General features: G+C 54.4%; 1 protein-coding gene across 4 annotated transcripts in view; it reads left to right on the top strand.

Annotated features, from left to right (window-relative positions):
• Window positions 1-1,186: 1,186 nt before the first annotated feature.
• ACSL6 (acyl-CoA synthetase long chain family member 6) overlaps window positions 1,187-14,792 on the top strand; it is a 57,938-nt gene continuing 44,332 nt past the window's right edge. For 2 of the 4 annotated variants that reach the window (XM_041764334.1, XM_041764335.1), the window contains exon 1: window positions 1,188-1,318. In XM_041764334.1, coding sequence (XP_041620268.1) covers window positions 1,270-1,318 — 49 coding nt within the window. In that variant the 5' untranslated portion in view covers window positions 1,188-1,269. Of the gene's footprint in view, window positions 1,319-2,585; window positions 2,697-12,895; window positions 13,047-14,792 lie in introns of those variants that run through there. The other 2 variants (XM_041764336.1, XM_041764337.1) reach the window with 2 other exon arrangements.

Genomic DNA, 14,792 nt, shown 5'->3' on the forward strand with positions numbered 1-14,792 from the left:
CACCCTAACCGCTAAGTTGTTGAGCACATGTCCACAAAGGGAAGGTGGTCTCTGGTGGGTCTGAATAGACCTTTGGCTCTTCCACTCTCTGCCACCTAACGTCTATTCTCTGGTTTCCTACTCTTTTCTTCCTGGGTCTGCTAGTGCCTGGCCTGGGAGAGTGGCATAGACTCTTGGTTGGGCTGCTTGAGCGCTGTCCTCGGTGCTGGATGCCTGGTGGGACATAGGCAACACAGGCGAGGGTGTTGGGAGGAAGTGACCTTGAAATCCCACTAGGGCCCACCAGGAGATCTACATTCATTCTACACTTATTCTTTTGGAAGAATGTACAACTGGGCTTTCTCCTTCCATCCCAGACACTGAAACAGAAAGTGTCCAGCCGCTCAGCCAGCAGCGTGGCCATATGCGGTTGTGGGTGGCTGCGTAGCCATTCACTGTAGCTATGAGGGGCTTCTTAAGGCCTCATGTGCTACAAATAGCTATGCATCTAGACCGTGGTGGCCCGTGTCCTCAAGAAACACCTGTGATTCCATGTGGCCTCATGTGGGAGGCTGTGACTACATGGAGCCTCCTGTGACCTTGGTGGCCTCAGATCCAACCTTCCCAGAAGGGGAGATCTGAGGTCTGGGGTCCCCAGGGAATGTGGGCACTAATCCTGCTCGGTAGTCCGTTTGCTTGCCAGGGCCTCCACAGACCCTCACCACTTCTCTCCTCACTGTGCTGGGACTTGGCACGCAGAGGCTCCTGGTGGCTGCAAACTTGGGTCCTAGGGGGTGTCCGCGTCGCCGAGAACCGGCCCGCAGGCACGTGTGCCTCCTGGACCCGGGGACCGCAGCGCCCCCCCGCGCGGCAATCACCTGGGTGCGCCCCTCTCCTGCCCGTTTCCCCCGAACGCCGGGCCCTGACGTTGGGGCGGGGGCGCCGCGGGGGGCGGGTCTGCGCGGCGGCCGGCCCCTCCCCCCGGCCTCGGCGGTTCCGACGCGGCTGCGAGCGCGGGGGGCGCCCGGGACTCGGCCGGCTGCGCGGTGCGAAGCGCGCGCCGCGCCCTCCCCCCCTGCCAGGACCGCAGCGGCGCGGAGCGGGGGGGCGCTGCGGAGCGGGCGGCGGCGGCGGCGGCGGCGGCGGCGGGGCGGGCGGGGCGGGGGCTAAAAATACCCGGCGGGGCGGGGCGGGGCGGCGGGGCGGCGGGGCGGCTGCTGGGGCTGCGGCTGCGGCTGCGGCTGCGGGCCGGGAGGCCGTGCGGGGCCGGGCCGAGCCCCGCCGACCGACATGCTGACCTTCTTCCTGGTGTCCGGGGGATCGCTCTGGCTGTTCGCGGGTAAGTGCCCGCTCTGTCCTCGTCCCGGACTCCCATCCCCGGCGCGCTGTGGGGTCTCGGCCCCGCCAAGCCTCCAGCCCCGGCCTCCCCGGAGAAGCAGCTGGGTGCGCGGCAACGAGGGGCCTTGCTCTCAGGACCCCACGACCGCCCAGCTCCGGCTCTCGCACCCTCGCCCCGGTAGCCAGCACCGTCCCCACAGCGATGAGGCTAGGCCGAGCCCACCCGTCCCCCCAAGGACGGACATGGTGCATCCTTGCCCATCCGTCCCCAGCATCCAGAAACGTGCGGTGTTGGTCCCGGACGATCCGCTGCGGGTCCGAGGCGTAACCAGGACTGACCTGGGGCTTCCTGTCAGGGGTCTCCTCAAGACCCCTCACTGCCCACCCTTGAGCCAGAAACGTTCTGTAAAAAGCTGTTCACCTGACTCCTTAGCTCTGCACAGTGCTCGTGCCCCCACTGCTCCCCTCCCCCTCGCGGCAGTCAGCTACTCGCCCCTGCATTCTCTTAGGGCGCCGAGGGGACCCTCTCTGAATCCCCGCCCAGCACTCCTCCCTCCTCCTCCCCAGCCGCACGCACACACACACACCTGGGGTCTCACCACAGGCCCATTCATCGACCAGTTCTGCTGCCTGCACCAGCCAGTCCCCTCTGAGAGCCTCGGGTTCCTCCAGGGTATAATACCAGTAAAGGGTCTCCACTTCCGGCTGCCCATGTGCAGATTTAAGGCTGATAAGGTATGTGAAATGTTTGGGAACCTTAAACTGGCCCCCAAAGGGCCCTAGTCCAGAGCAAACACTCTATGAATGTTAGTGTTTATAATTATTTCACATTCAAACTGCAGCATCAGAGAAAGTAATAAGGGTTCTTTCTGAGCCAAAGAGGGGAAGCCGACCCTTTTGAAATCCTTACCTGAAACTTTAAATATATTATTCAAAATTCACAGCAGATAGTAGGAGTTTCATGGTGCTTTCCCTTTCTAACTGAGGTTCAGAGGTTAATTGACTTGCCCAGTGTGACATGGGTAGTATCTGGCAGAGTGGGATTTAATGTGAGGTTTTAATTGATCAGTCATTGCTAAGTGCATGGGAGTATCAGGCCCGAACCTTGAGAATTGTTGGGCCAGGTAATCACCACCACCACCACCACCACCACCACCACCACCACCACCCCTACCTCCACCGCCCCCCTCCTCCCACTGCCCTGAGTTGGGCCACAGGGACACTTCCCCTGAGCAGGGGAGTGAGTGAGGCCTCTCTAATCCCTTCAGCTCCCTAAGCTCCTTCTGTCTGCTGGTGTCTGAGGACAGGCTGTGCAGGGCCACTCTGGGCCTGACGTGCTCATCCAGCAGGCAAGATCTGGACTAGAGCTGGGATCACAGGTAAGAGGCAGAAGTTACCAAAATAATGATAAGGTTGATGATGGTGATAGGAACAGCCCCCATTTATTGGGTGGTGGTCTCAGGGCCTTTCCCTAGTGCCAGGACCCTTTGCTCTACCTGTAGTCAGCCTTCACCTGGCCATGGGTCCAAGGGCAGCTCTCTGGAACCCTGGAACCTTGGTCTTCTGCAGCTACAGGAAGTTAGTTGTCTGGGGACTGCAGGGCCACATGTGCCAGGCGTAATCAGCAGCCTTTGAGAAAAAGCCTCTCACAGTATTAGGTCCTTGTCTGAAATTGGACTTTGGCAGACCCTGACTCAAAGTGGCCTTCTGTCCTGCTTCCTTGTGGAACAATTCCCAAAGTGATCATATGCCTCCCCGAATGGGATGGTACAGAGCCCTTGGAGTGGTCAGGGAAGGAGACTCTTGGTGCAGGTGGCAGCTGCTTCCATACAGGGCAAGCTTCTCAGTGCAAAGATGCTACACTTGGTGCAAGAGTTAGAGACTGAGTAGTGATCATTTGATGGAATACCCCATACACGTATGGGGGCATTCCCAGATTGTGTGTCCACCTTGTTTGGGACTTTGCCCAGACCTCAGCCTTTCTCTGGGGAGAAAGAGAACCCTAAGCTAAGACTGACAACACATTCGGCCTGGTAATTTCCAGGGTCCCTAGGCAGCTGTCAGGTAAATACCTTTGGCTCAGCTAGAAACAGGACATGGCCCTCAAGGTGATGTCACTCTTTAGTAGAGTTATGTGCTTTTCCCACCCATTCTGGCCTTAAGGAGACAAAGGCTGCCCCGCAAGGGACTGCCGGGAGAGGTTGATGTGAAGGGTAGGAGGAAGCTACCTGGAGGAAGAACTGTCTGTCTGGGGGAGGTAGCCATGTGCTCTGAGCCCTAGGAGAACAAGAGCTGCATCTGTCCTATTCCCCACTAAAGAGGCCATCACTGAATCCTGGGCCAACCCAGATCCCACCTGTGTGCTGCATAGTAAGCAAGGGAACAAAGAAAATAGATCCAGCCTGAGACAGATGCTGAACCTGGCCTGGGGAAAATATGGTTGGTCTCAGTGCCATGAACATTCAGAGGACTGTGGGAGCAATGGACTGGCACTCCTGCCTGGCCATATGGCACCGTTGGGCAAAGTAGAAAGAGGCACTGCCCTTAGTGGATGAATTTCTGAAAGGGCGTCGTTCCTTGAGGGTTGGACAGCCCCATGACCTTGGACAATATCCATTCTGCTCAACCATATACCTGACCATTGGTGGCATCTTAATAAGGTTTCTGCAGCCTACAGGGATGTTTGTCAGGAGCAGATAGGTCAAACTCCAGGTAGAGAAAGTCAGGCCAGAAAAGGTGTACAGGATTAATTGTGGGGAGTGGGTCTTCAGAGTCTTGTGCTCCTGGAGCCTAGGTTGTGGGAGAAGGATGGAGTCTGGATAGCAGAGGATTCTGGAGGAAAGGGTGTTCTGCAGAGGAGCTCTCCGTTTACCTGCAGTAGCCAGGCTGCGCCACCAGGGGGAGACTGGAAGAGCGCAGAGAGGCTGTTGATGTTTTGGATAAGATTTAGATGTGCCTGTGGTCGAGGCTGGGCTCCTGGAAGGGAAAGTAGGAGGCCCAAGCCGTGACCCTGGGGAATGGGAGCTGGCCCCGGTGGCAGAGACTGGTGTGGCAGCCATCTGGCTGTAAGTGTCTTGAGACACGTGCAGACTTGTACAGCCTGGCTTAGTTCAGCCCTGTCAAATCTTCACCTGATTCCAGGCTCCCATTAGGGTGGAAGACTAGTGTGAGATCTGGAGCCATTTCAGGGGACCCAGGAAAGCACTTATGGTCCTGACACATTGTGGAGCTGCAGGCAGAGCGCCTGAGGGCATGCCTTACAAAAGAAAATTTAGATTTGTACCTAGTGCACTGCCCCATGGGAGAATTCTGACCTCAGCACCTTATCTTCTTCCCCAGCCTGTGGTAGGGTACATGGGTCCTACCAGTGACAGCACACAGACACCAGAGGGCGTCAGAACCTGGCCATTGAGCTATCTGGCTAGTTTTCTGTCCCACATGATTATAAGGGCTCTTAGGTTGACCTTCAGAAGACTGACTTGGGCTTGGCTACAGGCCCCAATGGGACCCAGGGCTGTCCCATACACATAGCAAGCAGGATAAGTGAGCCTAAGGTTCTGACTTGTTTGCAAAAAGGCAAAAATTACTGGTGTTTGTGTAGCACAAGCTGTACTTTGTAATTAGCCATATAATTAGCCTGGTACATAGTAGGCACTCAAATATTCATTGAATGAACTACTGTGGGAGGGGGGTTGTTTTAAGGGCCGGAGGAGTCTAGTTATAAATGTACTGATTTGACTGCTGTTTCTCTGAGCACCTACCAGGCCAAGCACAATATTCTACAATTCCCTAAGCTTTCATTTAATCTTTCCCACAACACTGTGGTGCTGTTAATGATCCCCATTTAATAGATGAGTCATTGAGACTCAAGGATGTTCAGAGGGAAGGCAGCTCCTAAGAGTTATGAGCCAGACCATGCTCTCAGACTTTCAGTCCAGGGAGGGACCACCAGTATGAGCAGCCAGGGCCTGAGCCCTCCAGCAGGCTTGTCAGTGGGCACAAGCAAGGGAGTGGTCTTTTCAAATGGAAAGGGTTTAAAGAGAGGACAGGCATAAAGTGCCAAGGGCAGGGCGAGCACACAGGAAGGGTCCTCTTAATTGTTAACTTGAGCTAGGTTTTCCTTAAAGTAGCTTCAGGGTTCTGACATGCAGAAAGGGAGTAGGGAAACAAGGCATTCCAGGCAGAAGGACCGGTATGAGGAACGATTGGTTGGTTGTAGGAGTGAAGGAAATCTAGGGACACTCTGCTTGGCCAGTGAGGTCACCAGGGCTGGATTCTGCAGGCCCTAGGATACTAGCCCGGGCAGCCTGAGCTTTGTTCTATCTAGTGGCTACGTCAAAGAAACATAGCCCAAACTGGGCATGTGGGTGACCAAGGTGACACTACCCCTATGCTCCATATGCCACATGCATTGCCTAGTGGCACCTTATCCACTGACTGCAGTTGTTGGCTTCCTATACTGTGATCTCCTAGAGGGCGGGACCAGAGTTTCTCCCGTGTGCTCCCCAGTCCAGGCCAGGCACAGTGTGTACCAGTATTTATTGCATAAATTAATGAAATGAAGAATTCTGTGAGAACAATTTATTTTAATAATGATGTGTTTTATAAGCTGTTTTCTTATAAAAAGCTAATCACAAATTGATTAGCAAATAACAGAATTTGAGTGTGCTCCTACTAGATGCCAGGCTCTATGGCCAGCTGGGGGTGATGGCAATGTGGTAGATGCAGTGGGGTGGGGTGGGGTGGGAAGCAGATGTGAACTCCTTGCAGGCAGGACAGGTTATGCCTTCCCTGGGGAACCTTAGTGCTAAGACCCCAGAACAGAAGGAGGTACTCCAAAAGTATTTGCTGAAAGAAGAAGGAAAGCAAGAAGGAAAGAAGATGAAACCCATCACTACTGGTGATTGGTTTTGTAGAAGATATTCTATTCTGGGGGCAAGGTCCTTTTGTATCCTTAGAGCTCCAGTAGGCTGGGAGCTCTGGCCTAGCAGAGCAGGGAGCAGGTCCCAGCCCCCAGCCTGAGTCCCCAGCTCACTGGATGGGCCAGTGTGATGACCCCATTTCCTGCCTTGGTCTGACCAGAGTCCTCACTACTCACTCATTGAGCCTCACGGGTGCCACTTTGGGCCGTTAGGGTGTCCTTCAGGATGCCCAGGCTGGTCTCCCACCATTGTTTGCCTGCTCTGGAAGCCAGTAGTGGGTGAGTCATTCCCAGAATTGGTTCCTTTTTGTGGCTTCTGATTCGTTTGAGGCTTGGGGGTTTGTGACAGGCAGAAGTAGAAAGATGGGAAGTGGGTTGGGACAAATTCTGAACCAAGCTGAGCTGTGTGTTCTGAGGGAAGTTACTATCCTAGAGCCTGTAATCTCAGAGCCTGAAGGATTTTGAATCCCAAGAAGTCCCACCTGTGCTTACTCACCAGCTCTGCCTGGAGAAATCTTTCCTCTCCCAACAGCTAGTCCAGGCATTTAGCTGGGAGTGTCTGTGGAGAATCGAGAAAGCTAGCCTCTGATTTCCTATCTGCCCATTCAGGCCTGCGTTCTGAGAGAGCTATCTTCTGGGGGCTTTAGAGCAAGAAGCGAGGCCAGGATGGTGCCAGTGAGGGAATAGTCAGCATCTCCATTTTCTGACCCCGGGATAAGCAAATCCGAATGATACCCATTGGAGCCAGGAACAGACCCAGTGATAGACGGCTGTTGGAGAGAAGGGAGATGACAGGCAGGCCCAGGTGGAATGGGCAGCTCTGGGGCCAAGATCATTAACCGACACCAGGAACCCTGCCCTGTTCCCAGCACACAGCATCTGCCTGGACCACCAGCACAGCAGGTGGATCTCAAGGAACCAAAAGGACTCAGCCCTGATGCAAAGCCCTGTGTTTCCCTCCAACTTGTGGATTGTTGTTGGGGCTGAGTATCTCCAATCAGATGCCTGACCTCTGCCTTAGCCTTGGCTATAGACCACTGTGGGCTGTGACTGCAGATCCTGTCAAGTAGGTAGAAGGGTCACTGGGAGGGACAGTGAGGTCAATCAGAGATTGAATGGCAAGGCGACACAGCAAGGACAGTCAGAGGTCAGGGAAGGTAGTTGGAGGTGGGGCGGCAGGGTGGAATACGGGCCTCCCAGGGAGATTAGATAGGGAGGTTAGCTGGCCAGAGGCTGGATATTGAGGCTCCAGAGGCCAGTGAGAGGAAGGCAGTTACCAACATGGAGAGGAGGGCCTCACTGAGACCCATCTTAGCCTGCATTGACTCCTGAACTTTGGAAGGAGCCATGCTTCTGGCCCCTCTGCTATGGTCCCTAGAAGTGGGACTGTCTGAAGCCACCTAAACCCCAGGACCCTGCTTAGTGTCTGGCAAACTTCAGTGTTAATGGTGATAGTAACTTCCAGCAGATGATTTGGATGTGGCTCTCTAGGGGACACCCTCAGCTCACCCATACTTAGCACCCCTCCCTGCCTGCAGGCTCTCTCCACAAGCCTTGCTGTACCTGGAGTGGTGGAAATAAAGGGAGGACAGGCCTTCTGGCCAGTGAGCTGGTGGGAGGTGGGGGTATGTATGTCCCTGATCTCCTTACCACAGGTCTGATATCAGGGGAGGCTGTGATCCGGGAAGCACCCTTTCCATCTGTACTGAAGTGTCCTTTTGCCTCCCCTTCCTCCTCCTCCTCCTCTGCATCCTGTTCCTCCCAGGAGGAACTCCATTAAACACTCTCAGATATGCCTGGTTTCTTGGCTTCATGGGTGCACCGTGTGGCCCCAGTCTATAGAAGGGAGACCTGTGGTGGGAGTAGCAGTGGATGCTCATCCAAGATGGGCATTTTCTTTGGGCTGAAAAGCTGACTGGGCCTGTTTCCCTTGGATAGCAGGGAATCTGCAGAGCATCCTCTAGACCTCCGATTGGTTCTGAATCAGTTCCTGAACTGGTTTTGTTCTAACTTTCTCCTCAGGCTAAACCATCATGTGTGTGTTTGAGATCTCCCAGTGTCACTATCTCCAGTTAATGGGAGTCTGAGTAGCATCCATACTTCATAGGGTACAAGATCTGTACTGTAGATAAAAGACAACTTGGTGACGTTCAGGTGTCAGAAAAGCAGCGTTTCCGGTCTCTGGAAGTGTGAACAAAATTGAAGTCCAATCTTGTCGTGGGGCCTGCTTTGAGGATGGAATCCAAACCCTGGAGTGTCCCAGAAGCTTGTGATTTCGCACACTGGGTCTGGGTTACCAGGAACCCCACCTACAGCTTGAGGGCCCTTTTAGCAGCAGCAGCACCAGCACCAGCACCCTGCAAGCCAGGCTGAGGATGCTCGTGGTCTCCGTTCTTACAAGCCCTCTCTGTGTGCTGCAAGGTCTTTTGTTTACCATCACATTTTTCTTCCCTTTTCTTTCTCCATATTTAACTACCATCAACACCATGAGAATTACCAGTGGCGTTCCCTCATATTTAAAAGATGGTGACCTCAGACCCAGCCATTTCTATTTTGGCAACGGGCAAAAAACCAGCAGAGCCTCAGAATGAACCAGTTCCACTTCTTGATACCACCCACCCTGACCTGACACACTGTTCTCCTGGGGGCCACAGAGGCCTCTGGCTCCTTCTGGAAAGGTGGTGGGTTCAGTAAGAATCCAAGTGATGGGTGCTCTCGGTGGGTCAGTGTGAACAACGTCCAACAGCCTTGCCAGGCCAGCCAGGGCCTCGTTTTGCTTGAGTCTGAAAGAGATTTTTGTTTTCTGGTGAGAACAGCCCCAGTCTGGCGCCAGAGCCAGCAGCAGGAATACAAACCCTTTCATGTGACAGCCCCAGAGTGGAAAGATACAGCACCAGGCCCTCCCCTGCACTCCTCGGGAGGCGGGTATTTGCATATTCCCCATTCATCCTGGCCTTGAAAAGGAGGCCTGAGTTCTCAATGCTCCCTGCCCAGCTGAGGGCTGGGCTGCTTGAGCCTGGCATTAACCCTATGGACACCATAGCCCCTCATTGGCCAGAGAACAGGACTTGGCAGGTGCAGGGCAGCAAGAGACAGCTGCTGTGTGGCCCTGGCCTCCAGAGGGATGATTCGGGAGGTGGCAGGGTCCCACTGACAAGCATGGCCTTCTGCTGAACTGAGTGAAACTCAGATTTGTTTCTTTTTGTGGCATTCAGAAAAGGAACATTGTCAGAGTACAAGGAAGCCAGGAAATTAAGCTGTTTATCAAATTTTCCAGAAAATTTACCTCTAACCAAAGGCCAAACTTTCTTCTCTGCTCATTGTCTATCCTGTGGGGAAAAAAAAAACAACATAAAAAAAACCAAACAGTGTCACTTAGAATGGTTGGGAGGGAGTCTTGTGGGCTCCTGGCTGTAGCCCCAGTCCCTTGGTTAGGGATCTAGAGGCACAGCTTGCCCAGGGCACTTCTGCATCTTAAAACCCCAGGTGCTAGGAGCTGGTGGGTTCTTGTAGCTTATGGCTGTGACCCCGAAGGCACGAGGCCTATACACAGTCCCATGACAGTCTTTTCTCTTCAGCAGCCACGTGCTGTCTCTCCAGCCTCAGCTCACTGCTCCTTTCCTCAATGCAGCCAGACTCCTGCCTCTTTCCTAGGAGCCTCAACATCTTACAAGTTCTTCCTACGGCTTACCAACCCACTTCCATCACTGTGTCCCCTTCTCAGAACACTCCTTCCCATCTGGTTCTGCTTCCCTCCTTGCTCCACATCCCTGTCTCAGGATGCATCTTGGGTTCTGTCTTTTGTGTGTGTGTTTTTCTTGGGCAAGGTGTCCTCGGATGCTCCAGAGTGAACAGGCAGGCAAGCAAAACCCTCTCTTTTTCCCCCTACCTCCATGACGACAACCATATCTTAGCAGGACCCACATCTGGTGCAGCAGCCGCCACAGTGAGCTCTAAGACTCTGGTCCTGCCAGGAGTGGCCTGTAGGCCCTTAGGCTTGAGCCTGTAAGTTTGGCTGTGTGTTCTCAGTTGGAGCTGGTGACGGAAACAGATCACTAGTTCTAAGGCCAGGACACTGACAGTCCTAAAACATACTGGCTGGGAGGGGAAAGGATCATGTTGCAGCCACAGGATTTGGCTCCCTGCACAGTGGGGCCTGGCCAGGGGTGTCCCTCTGTTCTTGTGGCACTGGTGACCCTCACCAGCATCCCCAAGTCCTCCTGCTGTCCTCGGACTTGGTGAAAGGAAGGACAATGAGCCTCATCCTCACCATCACCCTGGCTGTTGCATTCTGTATATATTGCCAAAGGGAGTGCTGCCTCTGATGCACCTCTTTGCTCTGAAATTTTAGTTGGGCCTGATTTGTGGTGAGGACAACATTTATCTCCAAGCTTATGAAAGACACTGTGTTTCTTTTTGCTCCTCTGTCCTCAAGGTTACTTGTATTTTTAAAGTTCCTGAAAGTGTCCTTTGAGCCTGGCTTCCCAGTGTTATCAGGAGTGTGGGCCCATGTTCCCTGACTGGGGCTTTGGGTGAGTAGGGTTCTTTAGAGGTGCTGGTGTGGTAGGGGGGTAAGCAGGGAGGTATCAGAGGGCAGTGAGGCTGCTTCCTGGATGAAACGAATTACTAAAGGGAGGCATGTGCAAGGTGAGTCCAGGCTAGTTGGTACAGGTGGCCCTGTACAGGGTTCAGGCACAGCCAACTGTAGGTGGGCTTTTCCACATTGAAGAGGCTTAATTGAACCCTCAGAGCGATCGTCAGGCTTCTTGGGGAAGCTCGGCAGGTGAGTCGCTGTGTAACCCAGCAACCTGCATCCCAGCCTCTCAGGGGATGTGCCGTCGGTCTCACCTGGCAGTTCCCCAGTTGGGGAGGCCCTAGGCCCCATGTCTGCCCCAATCATCTGTGGTTCTGTGACTAATTAAAACCCAAGAGGACGGTGGAAAAAAACGTCTCTCTCACAGTAGAGACGAGCATGATTATCGGTGAGCATGGGGTGGATAGTGGACCAGTGGTGGGCTGCCGTGTTTGCGTGTCTGCATGTCAGGGTCACACAGGGATGATGGTGAGAGCTGGCCTTTTCTTGACCTAGGGACCGAGCCACACCCTTCCTGGGACAGAGTGGCTGCTAAGGCTCTGTGTCCCCGGCACCCTGTGTGGTTTTCCATCAGCCAGGATCTTGGCTGTGGCTGTTGAATTTCCTGCTCTAAAAGCTGCCCTGAGAAGCAATAAAGGAAGATTTTTGTCTTATTTTAAAACATTTCTGAAGATGCCTAGGGAAAAGTAAGGGTCCTGCCAAGAAGGAAGAGGTAGGAGCTTTGTGAGCTGGAGGTGGGTCCTTAGGCATTCGTGTATTTTAAAGCCTCCTTGGGTGGATTGGAGGAGGCTATGGCCCGGGGGCCCAGGTAAGCTCCTGCTAAATTCCAGGAGAGGGCTGCTGAGGCAGGAAGCTCTCCTCCTGGCCTGCCCCCAGGTTAGGAGCTGAGCAGGCGAGGCTACATACATCAGCCCCAGGGAAAGTATTGAAAGGCCTCTTGGGCTCCAGACTCGCCAAGCAGGTTGTGCACATGACCCCTTAAGAGGGAGCTCAGAGCCCTGGACTGTGGTGTGGGACGGTCCTGCTGCTGAGGAGGTAGGTCGGATTTGGGCGGACGGTGGCCCCGGTATTGGCCAACTTGGAAGCACCAGTTGTGGGTAGGGCCTGGAGGGTGGTGAGCTGACTACTGTGGCCTGGATTTGCATTTTACTCTTCAGTAGTGGCCACCATGTTCTTACTGTGTGCTCAGCCACATGCTGGTCACAAAAATAGGAGTACGAAATGGCCATATCTGATGCCCACCCCCACGCCTTATCCTCTGGAGACAGACCTTGCAGGAGTGAGGCCCTGGGAGTTCCTGGGACCTCTGATCTTGGTATATCTCCCAGAGGTGCTAAGAGAGTTCAGAGCTCAGCTTTGATCCCAATAGGCCAGGATGTGGATTCTGGGTTCAAGATGGCCAGTCTCTGGTAAGCCAGGAAACAGTATCTCTAAGGGCAGACATTAGGGATGGGCTGGTGTGCTAGCCTAGGGACTTGCAGGGGAGACAAGCCAATGTCTTCCACCTGCCGACCCTGATCTTTATTCTGGAGTGTCCAGAGCATCTCTAAGCAGATGTTTTATCGGGGACTGTGTCCAGTTTCCTTCCTCTCCCCAAGTAGACAGGTTGTGACCTTGTGGTGAGGAGTCGAGGGGTAGAGGCAGCCCCTGAGAGGGGGGTACAGGTGGAGTCTCCTGGGCCTCCAAATGCCTTGCTCAAGCCAGAGAGCTGGCATCCCTACCCCCACTCCCTACTACTTCCTACCACTTCCACCATTCACGCCTGCTGCAGGTCCCCAGCCCCTGCCTGAGGCTCTGGCTTCTCATCGGTGTTGCAGATGGACGTGTAAAGAGGCTTTGTCCTTAAGCAACCCATTTGGCAAACCCTGTCCTGAAATGAAGACAGGATGGGGGTGGGGGGAGAAGCAGCGAACGGAGCTCGGAGCTCCGCGGCCGGCAGAGTGGGGGTTAAGGCGGGTTGCTGGCTCTAAGCTGATCTGAGCCAGAGCTACCCCGCGTGCAGATGGAGGGGGGGCCAGCAACTCCTCATAGAGCTGTTCTGTGCTCAGGTCCTGGCCAGACCTGCTCCCACGGCCGCCAGGGAGCCTCCGCCACCTCCGCTAACGCCTCCACCGCCACCCGGCTTCTCGGAGCAGGCGGCTGTTGCCATCCGCTGTCCCCAGGGGCAGACTTGGGGCAGGGCCTTCGCCACTTTTGTGCTTTGCTCAAGATGTGGTAAGCTCTCTCCCTGAGCCCCACACGCCCTTTATAAAGGGAGGCTGGTACTGGTGGGGTCAGTTCAGCCGCCTCCCCAGTGCCAGGAGCCCTCTGGAAAGGTAGGGTGTCACTGCATGTACTTTGGCAAGTGAACTTTGAGCCCTTTTGGCTGGCAAAGAGATGGAGTAACTGCTTTAGCTAACTACCGCCTACCGAGGTTTCACTTACTGTGTGATTGGCACCACATTCTCTGTCCATGAGCTTCTTGGAGGAGAGGCCCAGAGGGGTAAAGTGACTTGTCCAAGGTCATACGGCTATCAAGAGTCTGAGTCAAGATTGGCACCAGGTCAATGCAGCACCAGAACTCACCTTTGGGCCCTCTCCCTAGCTTCTTTGCTGGGGACCCTGGTCCCTGGGAGAGGTGGTGATTTTCTTTTTGAAGCTTATCATTGGGAGTTGAGAATGGTCTTTAATGATCTGGTGGCTTGCCTTGCACCTGCCTACCATTTCTGAACTCCTCAGAGATTTTCAGACTCAGAACCTCACTGCAAGAAGCCCCACCCCGCTCCAGGCTGATATACAAGGAACCTGGGTGATTTTAAACGACGGTAAGGATCTGAGGGTCGTGGAGTCTTCTGGTACCAGCAGGATGAGTTGGACTTTTGTCCTAAGGTAGTACGGAGCTAGATAAGGTCTTTGTGTAGTTGCATGACATGGTCATGTCTATGTGCCAGGAAAATAACCTTGGTATCAGCGTAAGCACCAGTTAGTGCAGAGACGCCTGTGAGGAGGCGGGTGTGGGAGATTGGACTGCACCTGGTGGTGGCTGGACCAGGCTGGGAGCTGTGGGGGTGAAGAGGAATAGTTACCTTTGAGAGATATTTAGGAGGTGGCCCTTGCAGAGCCATCTAGCTAGGTTGTGAAGGTCTAAGGCGCTAGGGTTAGGAGGCTGGGTCAGCAGAGTGTTCTTGGAGCCAAGCTCCAGGCCTGTGCTCTGGGGCTCTACCTCCGCCACCCTGCTACCGTGGTGCCAGTAACCTTCCCGCCAGGGTCTCTTTCCTCCCATTCTCTCCCTTCTTACGCTCTGACAGCTCTGCCTCTCATCAACTACCTTCCCTGTGTGCCCTGATTCAGTGGAAGACATAGTATGGTGGGGAAACCCCAAGCTCCTAGCCTGTACCACCAGGTGGTATTCTGAACTGTTCTGTGCGGGAGGAGAAAAAGGCAAGGGATATGCCAGAGGAGAGACTAGTTCAGCTGAGGGCGGCATCCTCCTTCGAGGTGGATATTTACAAACACTGCAGCTCACTTGGCAACAGGGCGCCACTGATCCCCTTGAGCACTGCCCACCCCACCCCCACCCATGTCCCATGCCACTGCAACCAGGAGAGCCTCCTGGGGCTTGGGAGGAGGCAGCTATTGCTGGCACCCCAGGGACCCCTGAGCCTCACCCTAGTTCAACAGAGAGGGAGTGAAGGTCAAAGTAGGCCAAGGCCCTGGGAAATAATGAAATGAGACCAGACTCCCAAGCCTAGGCTCTACTTTGCCCCTTGCCAAGGGTTTGGTGGCCTCGGTTGGCTCTCAGGCCCATGTCCTCAGAAGACCTGAGTTTGTAGCTCTGCCCTGCAGTGGCTCCCAGGTCTGAAGGGAACCTCGGGGTATATGCAGGCAGTCCTGACTATGTCTGAGAAGACTGGCAAGATAGAGGCGTGATGCAGCATACTACTGATTCCTTTGGTTGCTGCCCACTAGGCAGAGGTGCAG

The sequence above is a fragment of the Vulpes lagopus genome, chromosome 7, assembly GCF_018345385.1.
Source record: "Vulpes lagopus strain Blue_001 chromosome 7, ASM1834538v1, whole genome shotgun sequence".
Taxonomy (NCBI): Eukaryota; Metazoa; Chordata; class Mammalia; order Carnivora; family Canidae; genus Vulpes; species Vulpes lagopus.